The sequence below is a fragment of the Sinohyriopsis cumingii genome, chromosome 1 (genome assembly GCF_028554795.1).
Source record: "Sinohyriopsis cumingii isolate HCF-2022 chromosome 1, ASM2855479v2, whole genome shotgun sequence".
In the NCBI taxonomy this organism is placed as follows: Eukaryota; Metazoa; Mollusca; class Bivalvia; order Unionida; family Unionidae; genus Sinohyriopsis; species Sinohyriopsis cumingii.
In genome coordinates this window covers 132,929,252-132,956,202 of record NC_142961.1, presented here as the reverse complement: position 1 = coordinate 132,956,202, position 26,951 = coordinate 132,929,252, and the positions used below count along the sequence as shown (strand labels likewise).

Sequence of the window (26,951 nt, the reverse complement as noted above, 5' to 3'; positions counted from 1 at the left end):
ATGTATCTTGCTATGTGAACATACCTCATGTATCTTGCTATGTGGACAGATCTCATGTATCTTGCTATGTGGACAGATCTCATGTATCCTGCTATGTGGACAGATCTCATGTATCCTGCTATGTGGACAGATCTCATGTACCTTGCTTTGTGGACAGGTCTCATGTATCTTGCTATGTGGACAGATCTTATGTCTTTGTATCAGGTTCCAACAAAGTCAGTGTAGCATGGTTTTCATGCTTCCTAGACATGTCGTTGATCCTTGCCATCTCTAATATTTGTATTACACTGTTTTTGTTGTTGAGAAAATATATCTGTTCTGATTACCTTGCATAGTATTCAGTCAGGTTGGAATTTGGTCACTGTAACCTAATTTTAGGTTATGATTATATTACTAGTACCATTTGTACAGTTTAAGACACGATACAGTTTTTTTTGTGCTGGATTTTAATTCATGTTGATGGTTACGTGAAATCTAGATGGTCTAAGGTGACACACCAGTAATGAATGAGACAGCCCTATTCCCCCTAGGTATGTCATTTGTCAAAAATTACTCTAAAGTATTGCCACAACATTGTCAGTGTTGTATAAGAAAAATCCTGAGATTAGCTTGAATAGCACTAGTCAAAAGGCATTGAACACTTGTATTTACATCTCTTAAATTCTGTTTGAATATTCCAGGTACATGTTTATTTGTCTTGAAATTTATGGGATGTTTTTAATTTACATTTATGTTTAATTTTTATGCATGTAATAGATTTATCACTGTATGTCTGTCTGTACACATGTATGAATATGTATATATCAGACAATTTACTGTTATATTCAAAGTGTGATCAGTGAAAGGGGTAGTGGATTAAAAATAAAGAAATTCTTGCACAAAATCATTGTTCTGTCATTGATATACCCAATATTCTCATTTACCTCTTGCAGTCAGGAAACAAATTTTAATTCATTTCTCCAGAAATACAACCACAAAAATATACTTTCTAATTCACAGTAGATGTTTAATTTATTTCTGGCATCACTACATTAACTGGGCCAAATTGCTATTTTATTAATGCCTGTTGTAGTCTCTAAGAAAATCATTAATAATTTTCACCGATTTCCTGGAGATTTGATAACCTGTAGAATGTTTGTTGCATCAAAAAAGAGAGCAACAATTATGTCAGAACAGAAAAAAAATGTTTATTGGGTTCAGCCTTATGGGTTTTTTATAGGTTAACCAAGTAAACATAGATTTAGTTGGTTCCAGAAAGGTCACATGTACTCAACTGTACAGTCATTTCATCAAATGCAACTGTTTTTAGAAAATGCAAAATAATCTATTCTAACTTTTTGATATATTGTGTCAAGGTGTGTGACTAACATAAGTAAGGTAATCTTGGTGCATAAAGAATTGTAAGTAATGCACTGGATATATGAATGAAAGAAATATGTAAGGAACATTTGTAGCAGCAGCATTAGTGTCACCACAATATTTTTCTTCCCGATTTTGCAAATGAGTCCTCAACAAGTTTTGACACACCTACCTATAATATACCTCAAAGCCTATGCATTATTGTTTCACATTTCTTGGATTCATCCCAGCCATTGTACAACAAAAAATGCTAAACTCATTTAAATTGGAGTGAATCATGATTGTTAAATTTTAACAGGTGAAAAGAATATTGTTACCCAGTATTAAAATGTAAATCACTATGACCTACATTGATTTTAGGGCTAATTGTTTTATGTGATTTAAAGTGAATTTTGTAAAAAGTGAATAGGTATAAAAGTATGCAGAGAATCCCGCATGAACGGGCTATTTAATTGGATTGTCAATATTTGTAATATTACAGTAAAACCTGTCTTGTGAGACCACTGCTATGAAATACCACCTGTATTGAGAAACCTGGTTCTCCTTGCATAGATTTATTGGTTCTATAGTGTTACAACCTGTCATGAGAGACCATTATTTTTTGGTTGAAGGGTGGTCTTTCAATACAGGTTCCACCGAACTAGAGGTAGCCATGGTTGCATGATTGTTGACTCTTTTGGCAATGGTTGTAGAGATAAACATTAAAGTACATTTAAAAGTCTTTTATTATTATTTTAATGGTCAAAAGAATCTTTAAAGTAGTTTGCAGGGCAAGAAATTCCACTTGTCTGTCCATATTTATCATTGGTTGTTGATGAAGGGTTAGTCGCTTTTTCAAGATGCACATCAGAAACAATAATTGGCATTCTAAGCATATTCTGTATCATTCATGGTGCAGAATGAGTAAAAGTAATGCAGAACAAACAGAAGTTTAAAGTCACTTTCCCTGCAGGTCACAGTTAATAGCTGAAAATATTTTAAGTCCTGGTTTGTTAAAAGTTTGATGAGTCAAGCTAACACTATGATACATCATATTGTCTCATTTATTCAGTAGTGTTCTTTACATGTGCATACATCCAGAACACGATGTGTTGTACAAATTAAATTTTTTACTACCACATTCCAAACCAATGCATGATCATGTTTGAAAATGCCCCACAGTTTTCAGTAGTATTAGTAAAAAATGAGGAAGACAGACATTTGTTGACACCGTGATATATGCCATTATCTTTTATAAACAGATCTGTTTATAATTAGTTCTCAACAGTTTATAAAGTTGATTATCATAGAGGTGATTACAAGGTAAAGAGGTCAGAAGCAAACAACCACCCTTGAATGGATTACTTAATTGACTATGAATATCAAGGGTGATGTTGTGTTAAGAAACCATCAGGTTAATTTGCAGTGGTAAAGTACACAGTGTGGAACAACTCAATTCATTTCAAGTCAATCTGAAAGATTTTGAAGAAACCAAAAATATTATTCTTTGTTGCCTTAACGTTTAAGCCCTCTTTATTAAAGATTACTGGCTAATTCATGATTAGTGGCAGCATGTCTTTGAATTCAGATTTTACTCCATTTATGCGCAAAAACATTTCATTAATTGTAGTGTACTGGAAGTGTGATTCATTTTTTTAAGACAAAATGTCTGAAATGCAACTATGTTTCAGGAAAGGATGTGCCACCAGCCAGCAGAACTTAATTTTAGAACTCCTGGTTGATGGAGTCTTGACTTTGTGAAGTGCATCAGCAAGTGGGTAAATGATATTTTTCACAAAAACTGTAAAACACCTTATTGACATATTAGTCATACTGGAATGTACTGTATCAATGGAGACAGCAACACCACCCTACATTGAGATCAGTCCCAAAAGCAAACATTTTAACTAGTGGGCCATTGCATGGTTGACACTCCATCATACTGTGATAAATTTGAAAAAGATCTTCCAGATTTGGCAAAGCATCAAAAGTGAGGTAGTTAACAAAGTCCTGATATTGAATTAAAAAACAAGCAAACAATGTTTTATCGTTCATGTATACAAATAACATCAATTACAGTTAGATAATAGGCAAATAAACATAGTCTTTCTGAAACATCTTACCTACAGGCATTTAGTTATCATTAATGTGCCTTAACAACTGGCTGTTTCATATGATGCAAACACTTCAGATTAGTGTATTGTGCGCCCTAATCTGCCAGCATGTGTCAATTCATGCTGTTGGGACATTTCTGATCCTTGGTCTCACAATATACTACTTGATAACCATACTTAACCTAATCCAGTATGTGTCAGGAATTTAGCAGCTAAAATATTAAATTTCCAAGTTTGAACTGAGTTTTTTTTTTTTTTTGAATAAAATTGAAATTTGGTTTTGACATTTGTTTCGGTATTGGAAAGTTGAGAGGTTTACTTTTACTGGGGGAAAAAATTACTGCTAAAGAAGGAAAAATTTGGGCCAAAAGAAAATTGTCGCTCTTGAGATGATTCCAGTATACAGAGATTTCGATTTTGAGGAGTTTCACTGTGTGTGTGTACATGTGTAAGTACGTATGTATGTATGTGTATATATATATATATATATATATATATATATATATATATATATATATATATATATATATATATATACACATACACATACACACACACATACACACATACATACATATCTATATCTATCTATCGATAGAGAGAGAGAGCTGCATGGTACTTTGTACTGGTACTTCTCTAGTTTCTGTCAACGAGGAATGTAATGAAATTCCAGAGTAATCTTGCTGCGACTTTAATTGAAGTTGATAAATGGGCTGAAATATCCTGGTGGGGTGGGGGGAGGTTATGACAAAGTAGCCCTGCTACCTAAAAGGCTTATAAAATTTCAGCAGTTTCTATGGTTTCTCTCTAGAATAGAAAAATTATAATTTTATATAAATTTAGTACTTTTTATTTCAATAACAATTCAGATTAAAGGTAACAAACCTCACATCATGTATCTGGTATCGTTTCTTGCAACTTTCATATTATTCAGGAGTCCTTTTGAAAAAAACTTACAATGAAACTTGGGATCATAGAGAAGAATGACCAAAGCTGGTATTGAATGTTAACACTGTTTTCTTCAGCTTGTGCTGTCTTAAATGTTGGACTGAAAATGCTAATGCTGTTACATGTCCCTGTTTATTAAAACTAACCACAGTGAAATATGTTGCTGACTTGGATTCATCAATTGTTGTTTTTCCAGAAATTACCTGTTTATCAAAGCTTCAAACTGATTTAATATTTTCAGATCTCATTTCTAACAGCCAATCTGACAAGGTCAGGGTTTTTTTCTTCTCTTTTTTGGGATCTGTTTCTTCCTTACTCATGTTGATCATGACTGGAGATAGCTATGGTACTCAATCATAGTATATTTACTGTTCTTTCACAGCTACGGTACTCAATCATAGTATATTTACTGTTCTTTCAAGATGACAGTCACATCATTTATTTTAAATACTTTTTGTGAAAAAGTAATTAGGACAGATTGACAGTTAAACTGGTGATTTGCATGGCTCATGGCCTTAAAGCAGGGGTCTCAAACTCAAACCACCCTGAGAGCCATATGAGGACATTTTTGATGACCCATTTAGGGCCACACTACCTTCTTATCTCTCATGATACCTTGTGACGCCATTCATTTTGCGGTCCACAGTATATGGCCAGGCAGACTAAGTGTTTGAGACCTCTGCTTTAAAGGAATGCTTTATAATAATAATGTTTAACATTAATATTTGGAATCATAATTAATCCTTTATCAGAGTATGATTTGTCTGCTCCCTGTCTTGGACATGTAAATATTTATCCACAATCTTCAGTTTTCACTCATCAACTGTTCATCCAGTTTCAAATAGTTCTTGAGGGGCCTGAGTGGCTGAGTGGTCTAAAGCGCTCTCTGTTACGGATCACTGCCATCTCACCTGTCTGTGTGGGTTCGAGTCTCGGTATCAGCCAATGTGGGTATTTGAGAAAGCTTGCCAGTAGCTTCTCAAGGGTCGGTGGTTCTTTCTGGGGATTTCCTGGGTTCTTCCTGAGCCACCATTAATACTAGCCGCCATGTATAGCTTATTGTGTGCTGAAAAATGGCATTAAACCCTACAACAACAACAACAACATCAAATAGTTCTTGCTTTCTCATTGTATTTCCTCTGCATGAAAATATTAATCCACATGCAAATATTAATTCACAATATTCAGTTTTCATTTTTTAATTGTTCAAGTCGTTTTTAAGGAGTATTTGATTTCCTGTTTTATTGTTTCTGCAGTAAAGTTCAACAGACTGTTGATATAAGCTTGGTTTTTTTGTTGTTGTTATTTGTGCTTCATTAAATAAACAGTACAAATTTGTCATAGGTAACAGGGATGGCCTCATGGTTTTGTTTTGTATAATTTTGAGTTTGTTACATTTATGATTTATTGGTTTTCACATAACTTTAAGTCAACACTTTGTTGATGATACGAGAAAGTGAAAAACTTTTTTTATTAAAGAAGTTTTAAGTTTTACTATTGTTGACATAATTTTCATATCAGAATTTGTTCATGTCAGAAATTTATTTTGTTTTAAAATAATTGAACTGTTCAGATCTAATCTTTATTTGGTTATGTCAAAAAATGAGTCACGCTTTTAAATCAGGTTTTTTAAAATCAACTTGCAATTAAAAAAAAATATTTTTCATCAGAAAGAAGTCAGAATTTTTTGTACTAATGAACTTGTGCTGTTAAAATGTTTTTGTTTGGATGTTAAAAGAATGGTTATTTACATCTAAACTTGATTCTGATAGTTTGTTTGCTATTTATTTTCCTTCTAGTATGCCACTTAATATAGTTCAGTTCAATAATTGCTACACTTAATACTTTGATAGATATATAATACTACACTTAATAAATACATGTATATAGTCTTCAGGAATTGCATTGTCACATTGGTTTTTCATGTTGGACTTGCAACAGAATGGCTGAGTGCTATTTTGAATCCTAACATCAGATCAGCATGACTGTAGGGGTAGGCACTTTTCGGCCAGTTGCCTTGGCACAAAAGGATCTGCTTATGTTGCTTGCAAGTAAACATCAAACCTAAGCAAAGTCTAGTTACAAGGTACAAAATGCTTATTTAAACAATATTACTGGCTAAACCCACAACAAAGGAATACTTTTATATCCTAACCCACTGATGGACACTTTTCAAATATTTTTATGGTTGGCAAAGACACGGTCTAAATTCCTCACCTTTATCGGTCATTGCCATCGATATTTTGCGTCTGTCCACTTGTGTTTGAGTCTTGGGCTCAGCCAATGTGGGTATGTGAGAAAGCTCACCAGACTAGCTTACCATGGGTCAGTGGTCCTTTCCATATTTTTCTGGGTTCTTCCTTCACCAGTAATACTGGCTGACATTTATAGCCTATCTTTTGCATTAAACTCACAACAAAAATTATTTTCTCCCATCTATCACATTTAAAACCTATGCGCACTAGCACAAGTATGTGATATTATTTTTACTGCATTGCTGGTAATGATTTTAAGAACAAGAAATGCAGATTAATATGTCATATGAAAGCATGATTAATGGTGTGATATAGATTTTTATATCATTAATTTAACGTTTTCACATGCGGATAATCAAATTTTCAGTATCACAGAATATAAAAAATATCATTCAAACTTGGAATTGTGCGGATAAATATGAATTTATTCCGATAATGAAAGTTAAATTTTGGATAAAAATTAAAAAATATAATATAAAATGGCACTTCACAGTCTGGGCTATGATTTTCATACTAATCTGTGATCTAGATATCTCGAATATACCATGCCTAAAAAATATAAAGCATTACCATGCTTCATGTATATCAGATTTTGTCTGCAAACTAGCTGGCATGAAAAAAAGTTTTGCTGCTTTGAAAATAAGTCGCTATACAACTTTCCCATGCGGATTAAGTTCATTAGTTTCTCAAAGCCGCTGATGCCTTATGTAAATATTTGGACATTTGCAATTCATAGATTACAGTGATCAATCAATCTAGTCACAAGACTTTAATGTTTAAAGGTCAGGTATGGAGAAAATCCTCAGTATGTATATTTTTATTGACTTTTGTGGACCAACAGGGGTAAAAAATCCACTTTCCTGCACAATTTATTCCAATCATGTTGCTGAAATTTAGCATTTTAGGTCAAGTGGCTAAAATTACTGACTGCTTTACCTCCCTTGAGTAACATTTTATTATCTTAAGTTTGACACACTGCAGAATATTAAGCAACTTTCCATTACTAGAAAAATATTTTGATAATTGGCTATTTTTATGGAAATAGTATGGTTCTTGTGTGCAGTATATAGTCAGATTTTAGAAGTCCTTTTCCTCTGAACAGTAGGAGTAAATATGCAGTAATTACGGATTGATTGAACTAGGGTCATACGATAAGTATTGTTAAAGTATGTACAATTGCTGCACCTTGTCACACTCATTACATGCTTATTACAGGTGATTAAATGATCTGAAATCATTCTTAATGCTGAATTTAAGGGATATGGACATGATAGATCTAGACAGATATTAAAATCCAGCTTGTTTTGACATGGTTTTTAAGGAAAATACAAAAAGAAATGGTAACAAATTAAATAAAAAAAGAAAAGCACAATGTATAATTTACAGTTGCATCATCTTAAAACTTAAAAGAGATATTTGAGCAGCGAATATCAAGTAGCTGTCCATGACTAATTAACATGTAGGCTTAAGTTATGTTTGGAAGCTTAAAAATAATTTCCAATCCTTTCATTAAAATAAATATTTTTACATTAATCTGTTGGCAAATCTCCAAAATTTATTTTACCTCTGGTATAGAGAGCTTGTTATTCCACAGCTATATCACTTTTACATTGGTATCAGGGGAAGGTAGTGCCTACTCTAACTTAGTGAGGTCAATGCATGCAAAATTGATAATTAGACTAGACAATTTTACAGGAACAATTGGTTAATGGCCTTTTCAATAAGGGTTGTTGTCTCCCCCAGTAGGAACTCTTCAGTGCATCTTTTGTGCATGCGTTAGCTGCTGCTTCAACTTCTGTGGGCTATCCATTCATCAGCTGTCAAAGAATGCCTGCGGCAAAAACCCGCAAGTATTGTTGCATTTGTAGCAATTTCAGAGGGAAGGAAGTAGATGGGAAAACAATATCATTGCACAGATTTCCTGCAAGATGTAAACTGTGTAGAGTTTGGCTTCAGCAGTCACAGCTAGTATGGAAAGATTTCACTTACACAGCTAACAGTCAAATGTGTTCCGATCATTTTGTGAATAGAAGTGGGCCATCAAAAGAGCATCCAGTGCCTTCAGTTTTCCCGAACAAGGGTGTTTCAAACGTCGGTAAGTGGCTACATTGAGTACTATTAAGCTCCATCCATTTTAAATGAGATGTGGGGTAGGATTTATTCTTATTCTATGGTTTTTAGTCAGTTGTAATCAATAGCATTGTGTATGCTTTTTAAAAAATAGCCATATTCCATATTAGGTGTACTCCTTTCTGTGATGTGTTACATACAGATGTTCAGAGATAACAAAAGTTGTGCATTTGCATGTAGTCTGCTACTGCATTGTAGTCTAATTTGGTATTGTAAAGACCTTTATCAACTGTTGTATTGCCTTTAAATCTGCTGTTGCCATTGGCATTGTAATGTCTAGGGGTGCACCGTGAGTTACACTATAAATATGGATTTTCTACCCATCTAGTTCTTAAAGAAAATGCTGTAACTTACACCAACACCAACTTCTAATTGTGTATGCTACACATGTATATGTAAATATTAATCAACTATTTAAAAAAATTATTTTTATATTTGTATAATTATTTAATTTCAGAATCTGGAGAGTGATACCTTGGAACATGCCAATAATGACTTTCAGCTAAATGAAGATATGGAACCAGGTGACATTGCTGAACACCAGAGTGATGACAAGGATGATTCAGATATTTCAGAACTATTTATAGCAAAAACTGAATCACCTCAGGTGGTTGCTTCAAAGTCCAAACCACAAAATCACACCAATCCTTGCCCATAATGGCCATTTGTCCTTGCACTTGAAAATAATATTCATGCTTCCTTTACAAGATTGCACTGCCATGGAGATCTAATGTGCAAAAGAAATTTGAATCTTGAGAACATTCACTTGGAGATTTAAATTTCCATCTGTCCGATGCTGGACACTTTATTTCCAGTAGCCCTGAGAAATCTTGACAACAAGGATCATGAACAGCCCCATCCAGACTTGCACCCAAATGAGGAAAAAGTGTGTTAACATAAAATCCACACAGTGTCACATGAAGATCTTGATGAGATTGTGTCATGATATTTATGTACGTTTTCTGGACTGCAGGTTCGTGATCCCTACCCCATTTGACATACTTGTTATCAAATGATGTATAGCCCATGATAACTTTTATTAAATTGTCTGGTTGAGTAGTTTCTTTACGCATTACCACTTGGCCAAACTTTGAACTTGTAATTCTCCCTTTGTGGTATTCCATCCACCTGTTGTTAGTATGCTGACCTCTCGTTCCAAGTTGTTTTGAACAGGATATGTTTCTGAAGTGATTATGGAAATGAATTGTGGAGCTTTCAGAAGATAAATCTGTTTTATCAGAAAACATGAAGTCAGAGTTGTCATTGAGAGCTGGTATGATATCTTCTTCATCCTTGATCTTCTCAAAATTGGTTAACCATCCAGTTTTGGAGTTTAGCTTTAAAAGCTTTTGTCTAAACCTTTCAGCATTAACAGTTGGTTTTAATGTTGGCTTCTCACTATTATATAGTGAGCGGTGAAAGGAAAGATCCTTTGATTTCTTAGGACTAAGATGTCATTTCCTGGGATTATCCCATTTTGATTTGGCAGAAGTCGAAGCATTAGTTCCATCTTCGTTCTTTTCAGATATATCCACCAGTGCATATAACATTGCCCCGATATTATTGCGGGCTTCACCCAGACTGCAAAAAGCAAAGTCAAGAAAAAGAACTGGTGTACAACGTCCCTCACTGTTATGTATGTATAATTAAATATATATTGTAATAAGTGATTAAATTAAACTAGGAGTAGGGTAGGGTAGGAGTGTGTTGTAAATGCATAGCCATATATTTTTTCTATCATTCCAATTTATTTTTTAAGTATAATTAATGAAGTATGATGCACATTTTATAATTTTTTAAACAATATATTTGGGTATTTTTTAAACCTGGAACATGGATATTTAAATAACTCAACCAAAAAGTACAGGATATGCAGATTTATATTTTAAGCTGATTTGAGAAGATAGGAAACTTTGTCTTTTTTCCTTTAACAAAAAGATTTTGTGTGGCATCCGGGCTTGACATTAACTGTTAAAAAAGCAAGTATCACAAGACAAAATATATAAAAATGAAATAGTTACCCAGCTGTACAAGTGCAGTCTGCTGAATTCACATTTCCAGTGACTTTGGACAGACTGACCCATACAATATAATCCTTATCACTGTTTTGTAGTGACGGAATCACTTGACATCTCCCGTAACAATGTGAACATTCCTCTGAAACATTGTTAAATTTAACATTGCGGACGTGCCAGTCTTGAAAAAACACTTCACTCTTCAACTGTTGCTTTGACTTCATTGTCAAAACAAAATAATTGTAAACACCATTGTCTGTAAAATTAGGAATGTTACATAGATCTTTCATCCAATTTTTAAATGACAGCGATGGCATTTTGTCACCAAGAGGAGTGACCAGTTTCTTGGTTGTCCTTGAATTGTGTCCCTGCTGATTGTTTAACAAAACACAAATTTACATCTTGTAGGCCCAATGCTTTAATCCCCTTCACGCGCTTGACTAATTCTTCTTTTCTCCCACTAACATTCTGCCCATGCTGTCTAGGGTAAGATTTAAGTTCTGGGATTTTACACCTTTCCAAAGCATTATCGTTTAAAAAGCTCTTTGTAGTGAGTAATCAAAATCAATAAACATAAAGACTCAAGAATACTTTGGAACAGAAATCATTAAAATTGCAATTTGAAATTGACATTTTTATACCATACCATACAAAATTTTACTCATTTAAAACTCATGACTAAAAGGTATGACGAATGTTCAATATGAGAGATTGACAAAGCAGAATTAATAGTGATTTCCATCTGTATGACACAGCATGTGGACTAACTTGTATAGCTTCAGGGATAATAAAAGGACTGCTATGTTTACAGTAAGACTTAGGATCTATTGTGTAATCTTACACTAGTCCACCCAGAACTGAAATAATTGATTTATGGCTTGCTCAAAGGACATTATAAGTAATATAATTGGAAGGAGGGGGGGTATATGCTGCTGTCTGGTCACACTGGGGACTGTCTAGCCACTATTGACTGAGGACACCATTTAACATCTGTACAGAAGTTGTCAGAAATCATTATAGAGAAGTATGTGTGGTGACTGTAGGTGTGTGTGAAAAAGTACTCTGTGTTCAATTCTCATTCTTTTGGCTCACACTCCATGAAATTGTGCTATAAGGATTTCAGTGACGTGTTTGTGGTGGTCATTTTCTTTGTTATTGACCCTTTGTGTGCATTTGATCAAGGGATTAATGCCCCATATGAAATTTTAGAGTGATTAAACAGTACCAAAGTGAAGGCCCTTCAGTCATTCTTGATCTTTGCTGACCCACAACCTTTACAGTACAAGCCGTTGAAAATCTGTATAAGAGTCTGTTTGAATAGGAATTTTTGGTTTGTACAGCAGTTCCATTTTATTATCTTAATGGACACAGAAGAGGAAGTTTGGAATACAAGGAGATAATTTTCTTAATGTCCTAAGTTTAAACGACCATAGAAGGGGACTTGCATTGGCAGATTGTCTTTTACTTATGGAAACTTTGCTGGACAAAAGTAAGCATTTTAATTTTATTTAGTAGGTGATGTTAATTATCAAATGGCATTTTAACACTAAACATGCATGGATAGTAATGTCTGTATGAAGTAATTCAGACAGCATGATCATCACTCCAGGGGTATTCTGCAGATCTTTTAGTCTTCGTCATTTTCAGAACATTGCTTTACAGGACTCAAGGTACTTATTGAGTTTCCATAGTAAATCTATGCAAACACCATGATATTAACAATTAAATAACGTTATGTTTCTGTGTACTCTTAATCAAACCCATATTTGTCAGTATAGATACATCCTGGATGACAGCTTCTGCATAGAGAAAAGGATATGGGCTGCTGCATTTTCTGGACCTACATGCATTTGAAACATGTGCTTTGAAATGACATCGATGAGTCAGGTGCTAATTTCAGTAATGAGTATTTCAAACTCAAGACTGTTAAAGGACCGTAGTGAAATGCCATCAATAAAACAATGTCACTTCAAAAATTCAGTTAAAACTAGGATAAGCTCTCAAAAGAATCTCTTTAAAAAAAAATCTATCTTTCATTATCAACCAATCTTGGCCAGCCAAACTCGTATACACTTTATTTTATCTTCACCCATTTCCAGACTTGTTCCTATTTTACCATACAATTAGTACCATGTAGCCTTCAAAGGTTACACATTGCTGTAGAGATATTTATGATACGTTTGTGTTATGAATTTTTTTTAAGTAGCACAGATGTTTCAATACATTTGTGTTGTTACAGAAAAATGAACTAGATTTCAAGTTAGTTGTTGGAGGTACATACAATTTATAAAGCTTTTTTTTGATTGGAGCAAACAGTTTTTGCTTCATACATTTTTCAGCCAGGACCGGGAATTAAAAGGGCCTAGGGCCCAGGTATAGAACCAAATATTGAATGGTGTATCGGTAAATTACTGGGTGCTTATAAGAAATATGTGTAGATGGCAGGTAAAAGTCATCGGAACTTTCTACTGTGATGCCAATGTATCACAAAAGTATTGCCATAGCAATACCTGTGTGTGTTGCAGGTTTAGTCCCAGTTTATTGCCAGATCTAAGAACAGACTGGCAATTTTCTTGTCAGATTTTATTAAACCAGTGAGGTGCCACTTTTTTGAGTTTATCACCAGATCTGACAAAAAGCTGGCCTGATTAATTGTTAATAAAGCTGGTCTTTATATTTCATATACTTATTTTGAATCTTGGGTTTCAGATTTCCATGTTGTTGATTTAAACTGACTTTAATTTATTATTTTGATTTCTGGATCTTGAAGAATGTTCTTGGCAGTAAACTGGCACAAAAGCAAGAATTTGGTCATACTAATGTAATTCACAGTGAACATATATCAGCAGTACACGCAGGCCACATCCTTTATTTGGAATGTCTTGAAATTAAATGACAGGGCCTTGCAAGCAAGTGCAGGTGCTGGCATGAAAAATCATTTTGGCAGCAGTCTGATAGTAACCTTTATTTTGAGACCTAATCCAGCAGACATCTTTAAAATTGGCAAAGTTATATTATTTCAAAATCCACAAGTGATTTTACTTTACAACTCCAAGTTACTTAGTGTTTAGGGTACTATGCCTGCAAAGTTACTTAATGATGAAAGGGTTAACACACTTTCAAGGAGCTTCTTGGTCAACATGGACAGGAACTATCGTTTGCCTTTACGTTGAAACAAAGTTCTTTCATGTAGTCTTGCCTGTAATACCTTACATAGGCTCACTAATAATCTTTGTATGAATCTGTATTTACTCGTTTTTAATGCCTTGTACATTTTTTATTTGCTGTTGTATAAAAGACACCATATCTTGTAAACTTGTACATATACATTTAATCGTAGAAGACCTCGTGGAAGAATGGTCATTTGACAAATTGATTTTTAAAAAAAATCAAGTCATCATTATCATCATCATTATCATCCACACTGGTCATACTCAGAGCGCTTTGTAGGATTTTCAAAATGGAAGTCCATACCCCCCCTTCACCAGAAAACTGACAATTTTTAGAGGGCAGCAATAAAAATGCATTAATTAAAAACAGGTTATTTGACAGTGTTGGAGCACTTTGAGTTACAATTAATCTCTCCATTTTATAATTTGATGCATTGTTGAACTGGGACAATTGTGACATCATGAAAGTCACATAATAAATCCACATGCTTGGGTCACATGACTAGTAAAGCAATCATTTTGAAGCAGTGTGTGTGCATGTATGTGTCTTGGATTTTAATGTAGCTTTAACAATTTTTCAGTCATATTGCTATGATGTCTACAGTGTGGCAGTTTATAGTGATGTGTAGCACTGGGCATCATGCTGCAGACACTAAGCATCATGTCCCACCAAGTCACATTATCCTGACACCAGACCGACCAGTCCTAAGACTAACCTCTTAATGCTGAGCGCCAAGTGAGGCAGCAGTGTTAGTACCATTTTTGTGAGTCTTTGGTATGAGTCATCAGGGGATCAAACCCACAACCCACACATCCAAGACAGACACTCTAAACACTTGGCCACCGGAGTGGTTGAATGAGTGAAGTCACATCTAGGTGATAATTTGCTTGATACTGATGAATTTGTGCTACAGCACAACTTATGTGATTTTTCATTTCTCTATGCATCAAGTTTGGGATGGAGAGAGCATGGAGAGAATTTTAAACAGTATTCCTTTACCATCTCCACACCGCATTTCTTCATGAGATCTCTGTCTGCAAACCATGATGATTTCTAGCAGAGTAATAAATTTCTGTAGATAATGTTTCATGGCTCCTACACGGTTGAAGTTAGAGATTTCATACCTTTGGTTTTAAAATTTTGAAACAGCGCTGAAGTTGTGTTTTTATTTTTTCCATAAAATTCTTGGTAACTCCCAAATTATGAATGAATATGTCGGAGAGCTGGTGCATGTTTAATTGTTAACCCAGATCTCTAGATTGGGGTGGGGATTGAGAAGGGATGGAATCCATTGTTGTGGACCCTGAGTCACAGCTTTATAACTTTTGAGATCCCACCCTGTTTAAGTATGATGGCTTTGATGTTGGCAAATAGTAGTCTTTAAGTCAGAAACCATTGATTAGTGTACTGGAAACCATGAAAAGAATACTGACTTGAAATGAGCAAGTACATGAATGTACCACAGCATATGTTGCAACCACTGTAGTTGATGGTTTCAGGACACGTACCTAAGGCACAAGGATTGACCCCATAACCAGCAGAGTAATTAAAGAAAACAATCTTAATACATGCAAAAATCTTCAATGTGACTAAATTAAGGACCCATATATCAACAACCAAAGAGATGGACAGACTAAAGTCTAACTAAACATATAATTTTCACATTGGTGTTAGGAAATAAAAAGCACTTGCAAAAAAAAATGGCCAATGCTTGTGGAAATCAATAGATTTGAAGAGTATCATCCCCAGGGCAATAATTTAACTCCCACTTTATTGCTTAAATCTGATGAATTGCCATAGTTCCAGTCCTGGAGAGCTACCCATTGAGTGGCCTTAATGAGTACTGACCAGTATGGCATGTGCTTAATTCATTATTAGTTGTCCATCACTAGAATGAATTCACTGAAATGGAATGAAAAGAGATGCACACTCACAAAAAAAGCAAATTGCATGGGAAAAAAATGAAGATAAATTGTGTTAGCATGAAATTGGGTTCAGTTTAGGCATGAGATACTATTGTTCTTTGTGGATAAATTCATGATTCAGTCTAGATGCATCCATTCTAGTCATACAACAGCAAGAGAGATAATATATAATAGATTCTAGCACATTGGCTGTATGTAATGAATGATAATTATATGCTTTGGACCCCAGGGATTAGATGTGTATTGAGAAAACCAATGTTCTCTCTTTCACTAAATTTCCCCTGGGACTGAAGGACACTGACATAAAAAAGTTCCTTAGTTCTTCAGAACATCTACTGATCTTCTGGATTTACTTTTTATATTAGTTTTTAACATTTGTAGATGACCCCAAGGACTATATATATATAATTCAGATTTTTATAAATTAACCATGTTCTCTACAGTTTTGTTGGATATCATGTGATACTCAGATCTGGAACTTTATTTACACATCGATAAATTCTGCAGACTACTTTTGTTTGGTTGCATATCCATGTCATTTTATGTGAAGTTTGATCAATATCAGAGCTTCACACCGTAACAATAACAAGCCCCCGCCCACCCACGCCTGTGATTTCTGATCAAAAATGACAAAACCCAGATTAAAATCGCCCATTTTAAGTTAAAACGATGTAATTGTACAGACCTTCTTGTACTCCACTACTCACTGATTTTGCCAAAGGCATAATGGCAGGCTTTACAAGTCAGTCTTGAGAGATTGTTGCATTTTGCTTCAACATCATGTTCCAGCAGCTCCTATTAAAGGTCTTAGGGTCATATGACATGGGAGGGATCTCACTAAATTGGACACAATTTTGCTTTTGAAAGATGAAAATATATGTGTTGTTAATTGTTATATTAGTTTTTAAACATTTGTTGTTACTTTCTATGTATTTTGATCTCCCAGGAAGGGGTCACGAAGGCTTTTCTTTTACATATATATATATATATATATATATATATATATATGTATTGTTTGTACATTCTTGCAGAATTTTCTGTTTAGATCAAGCTTTTTTACACCTGAAATCATGGAACTTTTTGAGGGGATGATTCTTGGTGAGAGTACTACATCTCATCACAAAAGTACGTCACTGGCTCGTATCGCACACTTTACTGACTTTGCTTAAATTTTAATTATATGGTTATTTCTCATTCACTGTTCATGTTAGAATCATTGAACCAGATGATTGTAAGAATCCCATTTAATACCACACCAACATTTTCACAAATTTGTATGTAAAATATTCTTGGGAATAAAAATGAAAGTACAGCATGAGAAAGTCTCAACTGGCATTATTGTTATTCATTGTTTTTAAAAGTTGACTTTTCCTTTTTTAGAGCTCGCTTGAATAGTTTTTATGGTAACTTGCTTGATAGAATAGTTGCTTATAATTGCTGGTCCAGTTTAAATTTTTCTCATCTGATCCTTTTAATTCTTTACTTGTATTCATTTATTCAGAATTTTTGTGGCAAATAAAGTGTTTTAAGTTACATGATTAATAGCTTCATCATGAATGACGAATTGCCCAATCAGAGATATCCACACTTAATAATTTGCGTATTTTCTCTAAAACAAAAGATTTTGTTTTAAAATTTGTATCACTCTATGAATTTTTGGTTCATAATGATTTTTTTTAAAAAATGGGTACAATATAGTTGTAACAGTTTGAATTTGTAACACTGGCCAAGATGACAGAACGTAATTAAGCAGTCAGTTTTAAGTTCATACAAGCAAAGGACCCTATCATTCTTAATGTACTTGTAATAAATAAAGCAACCAGGTTTGAGAACAGCTAGTGGGTCCTTTGAAATTTTGAATAAATGGCTGGTGGGAGATATAGGTTTGACTTGCAAAATCATCAATTTTCAGAGTAAATGGTCCAGTCCATGACTTTGCAGCTTTTAATATTTTGATTATAATTTATATAAAATTTATATAAAATATATCGTTAAAGATAAGACTGGGTTAAAATGTTAATTTATCCAGATCCAAGCTGCAGGTCTTCACATGACTGCTCAAATGAATCAACCCCCAACCTGACATGTAGACATATACTATATTTATAGCCCTGTTTACACAAGTTAGGAATCACCTGGAAGCATCTAATAACGTTGCATAACTATTTCGTTTTCAGATATTGAGATACAATGGTTGCTTTACAATCTGCATCTTATCTATATAATTTGTTTTGGTAACAAAATAGAGATACCAAAATGTCATTAATTTATATCTGCCTAAATAAAGAAAAAGGTTATTGTGATAAGTTTTAAAATAAATAAATAAAACTCTGACTTAATTTGAACTCAGTATGTCTGATATATTTTTGATTTGCTTTATCTATTGAACTAATCTGAACTCACACTATGGTGTGGAAAGTCTGATTCATCATGATAAAGCTTGAAGTTTCAATGAATACAACTGAGGGATTTTTTGTTTCTTTTTCTAAAAGTAATTTATTCATCTTAAACAGCTGTATACCTCGGTACATGTATTTAATCCCTTTAGTAGTATTTTAAGATTCTTCAGAAGAAATCTTGCAAAGTATTTTATTCCACTTTATGGTGGATATTTTATTTTACAGTGGGAAACCTGGGTCACTCAAAGAAGAAATAAAACAAAAGAATTCATTTGATGATTTGTTTCAGTTAGAATTAAAACTACATGTAGTCTCAACAATTTTGGCTATTAAGAAACATTGTATGCACAAGATCCCAAAAGATTTTAGTTTTTTTCAGCATAACATTTCTAGCAAATGTAGGTTTTAAAAAAATCTTTTTGGATGAATATCCATTACCATAAGTTGAACCTTCTTTGGTCATTTAGTCAAAGCAAAATTGAACCTTCTTTGGTCATTTGGTCAAAGTAAAATTTATTAATGTATGATTGCACTGTTATCAGTCAAACAGAAATATAGGCAAACTTTTAGTGATCATACCAAAGTAAAATTCTATATTTTGCATGTAAAGTTCTTGCATGAAATCTGGACATCCTTGACTTTTAGTGCATATGAATTAAACCATAAGATCTAACTACCTTGAGTTCAAGGGAAAATTTGAAACAACATGATTATGTTATGGGGAAGACTTTCATTTATCACTTTAGATGTCAGACAGATGTACAATGCTTTGAATGGTTGCCTGAACACACAATAAAGTCTTGAAGATCCAGACCTTAATTATAATAATTCTTGGCTCATCTGACCACGATTATGGTTTATATTTACCGTATGTACTCACTTATAAGTCAGATTCAGCTGCAAGCATAGTACATGTACATGATCTTTTGTTCCATAATGTGCCAGCAGATCAGGGTCTATGCTGTTTATTCTACTGATTTGTCTTTGCAAACTACATAGACCCTGATCTACCAGTGCATTATGTGATGACAGATCAGGGTCTATGCCGTTTGCAGTTGGATCTGACTTATAACTTAAGGGAGCACATTTTTGTTAATTTAATGAGGTCGATATTTTTGTAACATTTGTATTGTCACCATAAATGTATATGATGAGCTTGTGTATCTATATATATATATATATATATATATATATATATATATATATATATATATATATATATATATATATATATATATATATACAATTATTTTTATCCAGATCATTTTGATATCCCCAGACAAGTTTTGGGAAAATTCTTTATATAATTACATTCTGAGAAGTTTACTTTTAATTGTAAACATATAGCCAGTTTTGTGCTGATGTGCCACTCAACCTTGATACACAATTAGATGTCAGACAAGTATGAATAATCAATTGTTACTCATAAAATTGAAGCATAATTTTCATTCATTTGAAGATCAAACCTGGGCCTGGGTTGCCCAAGTGACCACTAAGACCACTGACACATCACCTCTGTCCATGTCTTAGCCTAGTCAGTGTGGGTATGTGAATAATCTTGCCAGTAGCTTCCATGGTATTTCCAGGGGGTTTCAGGTTTTTCCTACAAAAAATATACTGGCCACCATGTATAGCCTATCACATGCTGAAAAATGGCATTGAACCCACAAGTCAAACCAGTGTAATGCAAGAAAAATTTATACTCTTGTGCAAAAACGAAACAAAAACTGCACAGAGAAACTCTGTGATGTCAAATTTTGACTAATCCAAGAGGATATGCCCAATAATGGCCCAGAAATTAGTAGCAAGACTGCCATACTTAAGAAGAGGATATGCCCAATAATGGCCTAGAAATTAGTAGCAAGACTGCCATACTTAAGAAGAGGATATGCCCAATAATGGCCCAGAAATTAGTAGCAAGACTGCCATACTTAAGAAGAGGATATGCCCAATAATGGCCTAGAAATTAGTAGCAAGACTGCCATACTTAAGAAAATTGCAGTATGCACTTAAGTTGTATAACAAACAAAATATCTGTTATAAATCAGTTACTGATCTACACCAGTACATGAGTGCATATTCACAGGGTTTGAAATATCACTGCCATCTCTGTCCTCATGGGTTTGAGTCTCAGGCTTGGCAAATGATTATGAGAAAGCTTTTCAGGAGCTTTCCATGGGTTGATGGTTCTTTCTCCACCATATAAACTGGCCACCTTGTATGCCTATTGTGTGCTAAAAAAATGGCATTAAACCCAAAACAAGAACAAGGTTTACAATGTTAATCATTTGCCATATGTACTCACTTAAAAGTCAAGCCCAACTGCAGAGACCTTGTTCAGCCATCACACAATTTGCCAGCATGATCAGGGTCTGTGTTGTTTGTTCTACCTATTAATCTGATCAAACTGCTTAGACCCAGATCTGTCAGCATATTGTGTATCAGCAGAGCTGGGTCTTTGCAGTTTGAAGTTGGTTTCAACTTATAAGCAGCTACAGACTGGTAACACAACTCCCAGAAAGGGGAAAGCATGTGGTTTAGAATCTGTAGTCTGTGCAAGCAGTTAATTTTCTTAGTACCCTACCAGCTGGACACCAACATGTGCAGTGACATGCCATAAATGTCATATTTTGGAGTCCAATCATTTTATTGTATGGTTTTACTTAAAGTAATTTCATGTAGTTTGATTATTCACAGGTTCTTTATATGTATTATTTATATATGTATGTATCTAATCTTGTGCAACTTGGCCAATATGTTTAATAAATATATACATTGGAACTAGCAATAAAAAGTTGTAGATTTCCTGTTGGTGATTTACTTGTATGGTGGTTAAGTGTTATGGTTGCATGTTTTATTGTAAAAGTTAATTGTTCCTTTAAAATATAATAGTGTTTTCCAATTTGTAAACAACCATGCATATCAGTTACCATGTTTCATTATAGCTTGATGGGATTTTCAACCAGGAAATTAGCTTGATGAGATTTTCAACCAGGAAACTAATAAACACATACTTCCTTTTAAAAAAAAACACCTTATTTTTTCACTCTCTGCTATAAATGCTCTTTAGCTAAACTGATGATTTGTGAGGCATGCCCAGGAGATGACTCGGATATGACACATGAAATTACTATCAATTTTCACATGAAGTGAGTCACTCAGGAAATAATCCATCCAGTACAATTAATTCACACTCATTACTTTTGTATGTACGTATAAATATCAGAAGCAAAAAGGCCAGTTACATGTATAAGGGTTTTAAAAACAAACAACAACCAACACTTGATCCTGTTGTTTGGTGAATTATTTGATAACCAAATAATATATTGATATAAGAAATGTAATGACAAGCATTGTTATTGCACATTGTAAAAATCGGTTTAAGTATCATTCCCATTGTAGATCTCTATACTTAGCATGGCTGGTAAGATTTCACTTTAAAACAAGACGTGTTTGCTGTTATGAAGTGTACACTATTTCACAGGTTGCAAGCTGCCTTCTTGTAAATTCTATAGAAGGCTGCAAAACAGAAGAGTTCCTACATTGAGAAAGTCACCAAAGACCTTTTGTGGAGACTGCAGCTTGACATGGCAATTCTGTTGGCATCTGTGTGCATGTCTTATCATCTCTTGTGCTCATCAGCTTGCTAGATTACCCTCAGTGTAGAACCTTAATGTACATTTTTTCCAGTGAAATGAAAGTTGGGCTAGTCAACAAGGGGCTTCCTCAATTAATCTTCAATTTCCTTTATTGGTGTTACGTACATAGCAATTTGTTAAGTTCAAAAAATGTAAATTATATATTGAAACAGAAGCTTTTTATCAATGCAAGCACATTTATTTCCAAAAGATGGATTTTAATGATGTATTTAGTCTTTGATATGGATATTTAACATAGTTTCCCTTGTCTTTGCAGATGACAGGAAAACAAAAATGTAGGACAAGGAGCAACTGGAAATGACCTCATTGATGTTAAACTGTGTCTGAATGGCAACTAAAGATTTGAGGACAACTTGACACCATAGCCTGATTGTATTCTTCCATGTTAATTCTTCTGGTTGACAGGTCCTCTCAACCCTGGCAGGATTAAGTGAATAGACTGAGATCTAGTGAATAGTTATCATAGATCAAGTGATTTGAAGCAGGAATCAGGTGAACGCTAAATAGAGAACAAGAACATATGAAGATGGATCAAGTAAATACTGAACAGGGATCAGGTGAATACTAACCAGGGATCAGGTGGATTCTAAGCAAGAATCAGGTGAACTCAAAGCAGGGATCAGGTGGATTCTAAGCAGGGATAACAAGTATTTGAAGTAGTGATCAAGTAAATGCTAAACAGAGATCAGGTGAATGTTGAGCATGCTAAACAGGGTCAAGTGAAATATTTAGCAGGAATAAAGAGGAATACAAATGCTCGGACCAACTCCCTCTAGTAGATGTAACATCCAAAGCACTCCAGGGTCCAATACATTTGCTTAATTTACACACATGTTCATTTGAGCCATAGTCTAAGCTCTTGAAAGAACACTTGAAAATACTGACATGTAGTTAATTATCAGGTGTAAGTTCAGTTGGACTTGATTGGAAAACATTTTTTTTACAGCTGAATTTGAACAAAGAGCATCTACTTTTATGACTGCCTAATACAATTTTATCCAGAGGCAAGGAATGGAATGTATACTGCTGCTAAGCTCTATTTTGCTTCTCACCACTTCTGCACTACTGGTTGGAACTGGAGGTAAGACTTGACAGATAATAACTACTTTATTTATATAAGGTGACAGTTAGTTACAGGAACTAATATACTTAAGGACCTCGGTTAAATTCCCCCTCCCTCTCTCTCTCTCTCTCTCTCTCTCCCCCCCTCTCTCTCTCTCTCTCTCTCTCTCTCTCTCTCTCTCTCTCTATATATATATATATATATATATATATATATATATATATATATATGTGCACAGCACAATGTGAAAAAAAATTGACTGAACACTAAATAATCTGAAAAGCATTGTTTTCAAGCCTGCAACGCATGGATAAGCATCAGTGGGAACATACAAATAACGTGTATTGCACAGTCCATCAGTATAAGTAGAGAATAGCAGGTGTTCAAAATACTAGTGTTCAGGTGTTAAAATAATAGGTGTTCATGTTCAGGTTTTCAAAACACTAGGAAGTGTCCAAGAGTTTTATGATTTCATCCATTTAAGACATTGATTATGAAAAGAAGAAATGACAGGTGCCTGCTATGTCACTGGGAATAATGTTCCATACCAGTGGACCAGTGTATTGAATGCTCTTTTTCAACTATTTCTTCTTTGGCTTTGGTATAATGTAACTGTTACCTTTAATAGGCTTTAAATTTGGAGTACTCTCAGTATCTCTTTAATGAAAGATATTAACTACATATAGGTAGATCTTTGGTGAAAGATATTAACTACATATAGGTAGATCTTTGGTGAAAGATATTAACTACATATAGGTAGATCTTTGTTGAAAGATATTAACTACATATAGGTAGATCTTTGGTGAAAGATATTAACTACATATAGGTAGATCTTTGGTGAAAGATATTAACTGCACCAAGATAGACATGAATGGCTTCTTTGGATGCTTTATACAGAACTTTTGCCTCTCAAATGTATATTCTCTCATACATTGCTAACATTTTTATACAGTTCATTGCATCCTGAAAACTGTCTTTACATTGATCTAGTATTATATTTCATGCCCTTTTTTCAAGTCTTCAGAGTTTTGTTTTTGAATTAGATAGAGGCATTGGTCCAAAGTACGTTACAGTAGTCCCTATGCTGCTGAATATAACTTTTATAAAAGATTGCTATAATAAAAAGAATGAAGGTTCTGATTTTCTTGACCAGACAAAGATAAGAATTAACCTTTTATCAATCATGTTTTACATGAATAGACCAAGTTTGTATGAATACACAAAGAATTTTATCAGATAGGTCATACAAAGGTTAGCATTGTGAATTAGAACTTGGAGTTTATTGCTGTCTAAACTTACTCTTTTTGATCTTTTATTTTTTGGTAACTAATAAGGCTTTTGTTTTTTTCTTTGTTTATAATCTTCATACCGTTTTTCTTGTACTATGCTTTAAGTCTGTTGATAGCATCTTGCAAGCTATTTTCAAGTTTAGTTTTAGTTCAGTTTCATCTGCATAGAGGTTAGTGGACAAAATTGAGTTCTTATAATAAGGGGTAAGTTGTTAATAAATAGAATAAATGACAGGGGTAAAGGATATAGCCCTGTGGTACCCCACAGTTAATATTTTTACTTTCAGAAAGGTGACAAGTTAGAGATACTTTTAGCACTATCAGCTAGGTATGTAGTAAACATTCAGACTTTATTTTCTTTGTGAGGGATTAGGTAAAATTTACACATCAATAAATACCAAACCATGACCAATTAATCCTATATTAATTAAATTCTCATTAGGAAGTTTTCCAGAACAAAACTGTTTGAGTTCCATATGAAGCTTTTAATCACTTTTAGTTATAAAAAAAAAATGGAATTAAAAATATTTCAGATGTCCTTGGATCATCAGTATTAATGTCCTTATGATTGAAGAAGAAAATTTTGGTTTTACTTTTACAGTTCCCTGTGCCAAATTCGGTAATAACTCTCCAGATAGCTTTAGGGTTATTTCTGTTTTTGTCCCAGAACTTTTTTGCAGTGTGCTCTTTTGTCTTGCCTTATTCCACTAAATTTTCTATTCAGCTTGATTTGTTATAGATTTTCCATAATCTTGTTCTTCATTTCCTGAATAATAATAATAATAATAATAATAATAATCGTAATAATAATCATAATAGTAATAATAATGATTTTATTTCAAAAAGGAGCTCATTCGGTCAACTGACCAATCTTCCATTCTTTCATGAGGCCTTCTATAATGATACACACATGTGTCTATGTATATATATATATAGTGCACAATTTTTACCAGATGAGGCCTCTTAGACAGGAAATGTTATTAAAAACTGGAGCAATTGATCTGCTGCTAAAATACTTTAAGGATAAGTACATAAAGGATTCTTGCAAACAGTTGTAGCAAACTTTACACATGGGTGAGTACATGACAACAGTGTTATAAAAAGTATTAGTACTAAATTAAACAAAATCAAACAAATGCTTGTTTCTGTAGATGTTGACTGAGAAGCTTTTTGAAAGCTTGGCATGTGTCAGCTGACTTTATATAACGTGGTATGGAATTCCATAGTTTAGCAGCTCCAGAGATGGATCTTAGTACATACACATGTAGATTTTTAAGTGCGGGTGTCCACTGAGGTAGACTACTCAGAAACTAGATACCATATATTCCAGTGTTTACGATAAGGTTTCCCATTTTGCAGTCTATTAAATATAATATAATACATGCAGTAATTAAGTTTGAATACAGTAGTATCAAAGATTTGAAGTGTATGTTGGATTTAATTTTAAAATGGAGGCATCTTGGAAATTTAAAGACTAATTAACAACATTTTGTGAGCAGGTGGGTATGCATGTTCCCTATTGTTTCTTTTCTCATTTCATTGTTATGATTCCTATCTTAATTTGCATTTTATTTTTATTCTTTCTATTTCCATTTCAAAATATTCTGAATGTTGTACTTAAATGTGATGTACTGACTACTCCTATGCATTGCCAGTGATTTATTCTCCAATAGAAGGAAATGTTGTTTAAAAGACCCGTATGGTCAAGTTTGTATTATGTAACATCCATATAAGTGTCACTCTTTATTTGACAAAAATCTTTTAATAGCTATATTCTTATCTCCTGACAGTCTTTTATTTTCCTTCTCCACAGTGGTTTTGCCCAATAACCCGTATGTTTACATTGGACAGTTATTGAACTTGACATGCAACCTCACCAAGTACAACCCAGAGGACCGTCATCTAATGTACTTCACACGGCGAAATGGTCAGCCCATTCCACAACAGTACATCAGCATTCTGAACATGCGTTCCATCCGGCTTCAGATGCCTATTACATCCCCAAGGGATGAGGATAACTACATATGCAAGCTGAACAAGACCAATGGAGGGCTGGAGATTATTGGCAACCAATATGTCACAGTGGAATGTGAGATTTCCCTTGTCATTTTGCTAGGCAGAATATTCATTGTATACCATCAACATCCATGTACATAAATTCATTAAAAATGTATATTCGATAATAATTGGTTGCACAAGGTCCCCAAGCTCTTGTGACATAATTAGCATGGATTGGCATTATTGAACAAATTTGGTAGAACTTTCATCGCATTCTGTTTTCTGTATATTATTTTATTCCTCCCATTTCACATTTATTTTCTTCAGAGCACCAGTTTGCAATGAATTCTACCTGACCTTGCTGATCAAGATATTTCATGTACAGATTGTGTTAAATAGATAACGGTGTTTTCCTAGAATAAAAATCCTGGAAATTTGCAATTTTGTGAGCTTAATTGTACACAAATGATCTTAATGCAACATTTTTGAGAAGAAATTAATATGGTAGATATTTTAATTGGTAAATGTAGGTTGTTAATAAAATTTCACAAAAGTATGGTTTGCCTATACAAGTTGATTGTGTTTCCTATAGTTCAGTTTTAAAGAACCAATTCTTCCCTCATGCATGGATTTTCCACCTGGAAGAA

General features: G+C 33.9%; 1 protein-coding gene across 4 annotated transcripts in view; it reads left to right on the top strand.

Annotated features, from left to right (window-relative positions):
* LOC149807885 (interleukin-6 receptor subunit beta-like) overlaps positions 1-26,951 on the top strand; it is a 197,527-nt gene that overhangs the window by 100,678 nt on the left and 69,898 nt on the right. For all 4 annotated transcript variants that reach the window (XM_089971622.1, XM_089971604.1, XM_089971613.1 and 1 more), the window contains 2 exons: positions 22,211-23,035; positions 26,120-26,395. In XM_089971622.1, the coding sequence (XP_089827748.1) occupies positions 22,966-23,035; positions 26,120-26,395 (346 nt within the window). In that variant the 5' untranslated portion in view covers positions 22,211-22,965. The remainder of the gene's footprint in view (positions 1-22,210; positions 23,036-26,119; positions 26,396-26,951) is intronic.